Source organism: Lygodium microphyllum, chromosome 22 (genome assembly GCF_053477565.2).
Source record: "Lygodium microphyllum isolate KBCC chromosome 22, Lygodium_microphyllum_v1.1.10, whole genome shotgun sequence".
Lineage (NCBI taxonomy): Eukaryota > Viridiplantae > Streptophyta > Polypodiopsida > Schizaeales > Lygodiaceae > Lygodium > Lygodium microphyllum.
Window position 1 is genome coordinate 58,270,628 of NC_141156.1, and position 6,570 is coordinate 58,277,197.

At 36.2% G+C, this 6,570-nt stretch overlaps 1 protein-coding gene across 2 annotated transcripts; it reads left to right on the plus strand.

The window, feature by feature from the left end:
- Window positions 1–1,560: 1,560 nt before the first annotated feature.
- On the plus strand, window positions 1,561–4,735 carry LOC148017188 (uncharacterized). Of its 2 annotated transcripts, none has more exons than XM_087663301.1 (3): window positions 1,561–1,991; window positions 2,109–2,212; window positions 2,645–4,735. In XM_087663301.1, the coding sequence occupies exons 1-3, from the start codon at window positions 1,880–1,882 to the stop codon at window positions 2,885–2,887; spliced, it is 459 nt and encodes a 152-aa protein (XP_087519427.1). In that variant the 5' UTR covers window positions 1,561–1,879; the 3' UTR covers window positions 2,888–4,735. The 2 variants fall into 2 exon arrangements, with proteins under 2 accessions (XP_087519427.1, XP_087519426.1); XM_087663300.1 differs by having other exon boundaries at window positions 1,563–1,991; window positions 2,106–2,212; window positions 2,645–4,734.
- The last annotated feature ends 1,835 nt before the right edge of the window (window positions 4,736–6,570 follow it).

Sequence of the window (6,570 nt, forward strand, 5' to 3'; positions counted from 1 at the left end):
GTGTCTCTCCACATGAGTTAGCTAGTGAGAATTATAAGTTTTTTGACTTACCAAAATGTATAGGGATACATCCATACATGTTTTTTGTGGTGTGCATGCAAAGTCCACTAATAACAGCACACTTTTTGAAAGAGGTATCCAAATTAGCAAAAAAAAGTAAACAAGTGATTTGTACAAAGGGCTTGAGTGCACATGATATGAGTAGTTTCTTAACATTTATTTGATGGATACAAACCTTAATAGTTCCATATCAAAAGGAAGATAATATGTTTGAATGAAGATTGTACGTCCTTCTTGCTTGGACAAACATTTGGTGAGTTACTTGGACAAACATTTGGTGAGTGTGAGTGACTGATTTGTCACATTCGACATTGCTACATTACTTTTTGGTTGTTGACTTTGGTAAAGCAATTTGTTCTTTAATCATTTACATTACTTCTCAACTAGATCAAGAAACATACTAGTAACTATCAAAAAGTGATGCAATGTGTCAGAAACTATGTTTTATTCACCACACGATGAAGAAAAACCCAAAGGAGTTTGTAAATAGAAGAAATGTGCAAAGTAAGAGTACTATAAATCTAGACAATTTGAGATTTAGTTGCATGAATGGCATGCTAATTCTAATTAGACTAACAAATGAATATCATATTAGAACATAAAATCTAATGTTTAATCAATACACTAAAACATGGCCTCGCATCACAAATCGTCAAAATGGGCGGTGCTAAGAGGAAGGGGACAAAACAATACATCTATAAGATGAGATGTACCTCACAAATCCCCTTGGACGATCAATTTTGGCGAATTTATCCTTCAAGTAAACTAACTCATGAGATTATAATCTATGTGAGCTACATCATTTATACACAATCCTCTGCATGAGGGGTAAGTACAACTAAGGAGGAGATAGTCTAGATATGAATACCCTTAAACAAAAAGTGCACTTTTTATATTAGAGGATACTAAAATTAAGTGAAACATGTATACAAGGTATTTCTAACTTATTGGGGCTTTAAGGCATGTAATTTAGGTAGTTTCTTTATTATGATTGTTGGGGAATAAATCCTTGTAACTATAGGCTCACATTTTGATAAGTTCTTGAGCTAATGTATGCCATTTATATGTGAAAGTCATTGAACAATGTGCACCTTTAGAAATCACTTGGGCTTGTATATGCATATGCAAATCATTGAGCAACATGCACCTTTAGAAATTTACTTACGAAAATGCCATTTGTGGATGGTATTAACTAGTAGCACTGTGTTGTTCCTTTTTATGTATCATCTTGAATTATTCATGTTTCGTTGAATATATCTTATAGTACCATGTGGCTCTTTTAAGCCTAGAACTTCAATAGTAGCGTGAATTGAGGAGTAGACATTTGAGTTGGATGGCTCAACAAGGAAGATGGTACTAGGTAAGTCTTAAATGCATAGGTGACAAATATGGATTAGTAAGGTAGTTGGTCATGTCTACATAAGGACAGGCAGCATGCACATCACAAGGATGCACCTTGTATCTAGTGCTATTAGGTGATCACTATATAGTGATTGCTCTTGGAGGTATCAGCTGCACATGACAACAAAGATTCAAGAGCTCTCTCTCTCTCTCTCAAGGTGTCTTCTAGAGAACTATACAAGTTACAACCTAATGAGAGCTAAGTAGGACATTAGCTCTCTCTCGCTCTCTCTCTATCTCTCTCTCTCTCAAAAGGTGTCTTCTAGAGACTATACAAGTTACAACCTAATGAGAGCTAAGTAGGACATTAGCTCTCTCTCTCTCTCTCTCTCTCTCTCTCTCTCTCTCTCTCTCTCGCGGCCCCCCGCCCCGGAGTGCTAGCTACATATGGTTCCATTTCTGTTCCTGGCATGTAACCATGAAAATTACAACACCACAAGCTCTACTTTGCTTGTTAGTAATAGCGCTGCTTCACACACCACCGAGCTGCTCCGGTGCACGAACACTTGAAGGCATTAGCTCATTGAGAGGTTATACACATTACTAAACCCAATGGCTGCTTAAAGAATGCCATCTCTTTGAATCATATTGATCTGACACTTGCATTCATCCTTCAAACTCAATATGCTCATGATGTTTCGCAGCAGCTGCAGCATCTACTGCGGCTCATGATAATATTGGATCAAAACCCGAGCTGTGTACTGTTCCAGCGGCGCGGCTGCACCATGAAAGCTCCAGCTTTCCCTTCCTGGTAAGCTCCTTTCTCTTCCTGGTAATTTACTTAGTAATAGCTTGATCAGTACTTCTCCATCGTGCCGGATTCAATAGTAAAGATGAAACATTTGCAGCTGAATATCGAGACCGTATCAGAACAACTGCAGGATCATATATGGGATTCTGGGTGTACTGCAGACTGATTAATTAGCACGAATGTACTAATTCTCACAAGACGCTATGTAGGATTTCGGTGTACATTCCAGTACAAATCTAAGCTGTCTCCTATACACGGATTCTTAGCAAGAATGTATTAACATAATCATCAGAACAAGTATAGGTTCATATATGTAGGAATGATCTAGGTGTCCTACTATCTATAGACTGATTATTAACGACAATGCATCAACATAAGAATGCGTAGTTGCAGCTTGTAATTATATTGTCGATGGGGTTAATGGCGCTGCAGATTACATTGAAGAAGGAGATGACGCAGATGATGATGATGATGGGCATGCATAAAGATCACTGCAACAGTCAGAATAAGAGAGCTTTGATCGGGTCGTCTCCCCCACAGTGTGTGAACAAATGCGGCCATTGCTCTCCTTGCTTGAGCGTCATCGTCCCAATTCACATTCCTTCTGCGTCTCCTGCAGACTACTACCCCGAGGCATGGAGATGCAAATGTGGCAACAAGTTCTTCAAGCCTTAATTAGAGTACCCTCCTTGCCTCTTATTCATAGCCTAAACCCTTAGTCAAGGAGATGCTAATGTGGCAACAAACTCTTCATTAACCCTTAATTATTAGTTTGCCTCCTCCATGCCTCTAATCTAGCCTAACCCTTACTCAAACACATGCAAAATGTGCCAACAAGCTGTTCAACCCTTAATTAAACTACCTCCATGCCTCTAGCCTAAATCCTTAGTCAAGCCAACTTCTTACCTTTACCTTAGCCTAAACCCTAATTCTTCTGAAGGTTCATCTAGATCTAGTTATATGTCACTCCAATTAATTAGCCTACACCTCACTTTCATCATAACCTAATCACATGCTATCCCATCCCTTAACCCCAATGGTAGCTTAATCACTAGCTTCTCACACTCATCATAACCTCATCATCTACCCTCTCACCTTCATCGTAACCTAACCATTGCCCTCACCCTTAGTTTAGCCTCTCCCCACTTGCATCACTCACTCCCTCTATAATCCTAATGATCTACTCTCCTTTCCTCTCCTACATAATGAACCTATGAATTTGATTATCTTAATGTTATATATTGTCACCACTTGAATCTAGTAACCTATTGTCTCACAAGGCACCTAGTCCAAATAATGAGACCCATAGTAGCCTCCTTGAACTTTACATTTCTTGTTGCTCTCTATCAAAACATTACCATTTGGCCTTCCAAGATAAACATTTGATGGCTAATCACACATCAATTACATAGTTCCTGCCCATTGTTTGTTCCATCACTTTTATTTCTAAGAAGAGTGATTAAAACTCACACAAGGACCCCGACAAGGGATCAAGAAATAATTTTTAGTAATTGGCATAGTAATTATGCAACCTTGTAACCTTTTTAATGGACAAAACATTTTCTTTAATCATGGTCCATTCCTTCCTTTCATTTTACCTATGCTTTTGGTTACACGTGTTTTCGATTGTCATTGTGCTCTTTATAAATTTTGAAAGCTATTCTCTTTTAAGGGCTTTATGTAGCAAGATTGTAAAAAGAGTACTGAGATGTATATAAATGGATCATCATGATGTGCACCCCTCAATAAGTGGACATGGGTATAAGAGTACATGTTCACATGATACCCTTACCTAAAATATAGGCCATTCTCGATATAATGATTCCATTAGTTAAGATATAAATTCCACATCACATTTGCTTGCAACATTTTCTTAAAAGGTGGGAATATAATGTTGCATGGATTTGTCTTTTTGTTTGTCAGATATGCTATTTTTTGTGGTCACTTACCTATGCCTATTAGGTTTTCCTAGGTGCGTACTAGTGTTACCCATGACAAATGTTAGAATGAAATTTCCTCATTTTCTTAATTTACTATTCATTGTATATATTTATGCATTTAGTAATATGCAATCTCAATAATGCTCACATGGCCCACGTGCCCTTGTTCGAAATTCGAGCATTTGTGAAGTCCAAAGGTCAAGGAACTATGGTTGTACTCTCTTCATTATCGTAATGATATAGCACTGTAGTGATATAGGCCCTATAGAATAGTGGTGGGTATGCCAAAGGTTTGTCAAGATTCATTAAACTTGGGACAAATATTGAAATGGAGTGCCCTTACTATCATTTAAGAATACACATATACAAATGTAGAATATTATTAAGAAGAACCTACTATTACAGGAAACGTTCTTCCCAACCATGGATGAAATGCTCACTTAAAATGTAGGTATGATTGAACATGCCAAATGAATAATAAACTTTATCATTTTTTACTAGACTTTCTAGATGTACCCTTTCTTATTTGTTATGTAACCTTTTACATTCCATTATCACTTTTAGACAAAAAAGAAAGAAATCCAATCTTCCCCATGTCTAGATCAATTTTAGAACATGTTCTCCCAATTCCTAACCTACTATTTGTACAATCATCTAAATTGACCATAAAGGATTAGCATGCAAATTCTTGATGATCATTTCTTACATCACTTATGACATGTTTGTAAGTTTTTAAAAAGCCTAAAAGTTTTCCTTAAAGAAGTTTAGGGATTATTTAAACGACTATGTATTCGTTTAGATAATCAAGTTAGTAACAAATTATTTCTTCAACTATTAGCATAGTTTAGGCTAAATCACCTTAGGAGATAATTTTTATCCTCCTATTTTTTAGCAAAGACCTTTGTTGCTCAAAATGCCGCAATGAGGGTTTGAAAGCTTGACCACCCCATTAGGAAAGTATAGCCTTATTAAATAAAGGATTACGGCCTAGGCATTTTCTATGTCACATGTCTTAATTAGTAGAGGTAACCTAAATCCTTTGAAAGGTTGCTTGCTTTAGAAATAAAAGGAGTGTGTTACAAATGTAATGAAGCTCATAAAAGAGCACATAGAGACTATTGACTTAAAGTTGACAACTAGGTTTTATATCACTAGCATTTGGTTTTCTATGCTCATGCACTTGAAAGTTTTCCATAGATTTTCCTTTTGAGATAGGTGTGCATAATGGAAAAGCCTAGCAAATCATGAAGCCCAACTACAAGTAAAGTTTCATCATGCATGTTCCAGTACTTTGTTTTAGACATCGCTTGAATTTTTTTCCTAATGTGCCATCATTAACTAGTAATAGTCTCCTATAATTTGAAGCTTGCATCATTCTAACCTAGATTGGTTCCTAGTAGAGTACTCTCTATCATAAAATTTTTGGGTGTCTTTAAGCTTTGATGCTCACAATCTTTGAAAAAAGGGCGCTCTTTTGATGTAAGATATCTTTGCGTACTCATGATTGGTAAGTATTATTCTATATGGCCACTATACATCTCCATATTGCACTCTCCAGAATCAATTTGCTTTTTTCTAGCTATCTATCCTTATCCCAAGACTAGATAAGAAGTCTTGTCATGAACTTGCCTTTTGTAATGTATCTACACCTTTTGGTCATTTCATTTAGCTTTGTTAATAAAGTCGTATCCTTGCAAATGTATTTGGATAACTATTTGTGGTAGATTTTGTTGCCTTATTTATTATGATCAAGTAGCTAGATCATTTAATGATCATTAATGTGTGCAAAGCGAATGACTTTTTTTAATGCATATCTTATATTAGATAGTCAATTTTGTCATTTAGTTCTCAAAATGTGCCTCTTTTTGGATTTATGTTTATATGGGTGCACTATTGCTCATATAATGCTTCTACTTATATCATTTAAACAATGTTTCAAAAATATTAGTGATATTAGTAGTGTTGTGACCATGAATACTTTTTATTATGAAAAGGGGTCCTAGAATGTACTTCACATGTTGGCATGTACTTGATCTTGTGGCTAAGGTGGAAGATGTAGTGTAAAATGATTGTCCCATACTCAAGCATGCATACTTGTCTCTCTAATTATAAGATGCATGCATGTCTTGTGCATGCATCTATATAATCACATTAAGTAGAAAGAAATGTTAGACTAAGTAATTTTGGTGGTTTTTTCTATGAGCATATGTTGGTCTTATTTCATCAAGGGAGCCTCAAGGGTAGAGGCATGAGGTTATGTGTGTCCACTATGAACCTTATGATTATGTACATATAACTTTAGGCATATTGCCTAGGCTTATGTGTGCATAAATCCTTTGTTTGAGTCTTTTGTTGTTTGATCTTCCATGGAGTTGTAGCTAGGGACTATGTGCTACTACGGAAAGGAATATGTTTATG

Excerpts from the sequence above, each read along its gene's own strand:
- LOC148017188 (XM_087663300.1), top strand. The coding sequence starts at position 1,880 with ATGAAAATTACAACACCACAAGCTCTACTTTGCTTGTTAGTAATAGCG. Across the intron at positions 1,992-2,105 it reads AGGCATTAGCTCATTGAGAG|CAGCTGCAGCATCTACTGCG; the intron begins GTTATACACATT and ends GATGTTTCGCAG. Across the intron at positions 2,213-2,644 it reads GCTCCAGCTTTCCCTTCCTG|ATTACATTGAAGAAGGAGAT; the intron begins GTAAGCTCCTTT and ends ATGGCGCTGCAG.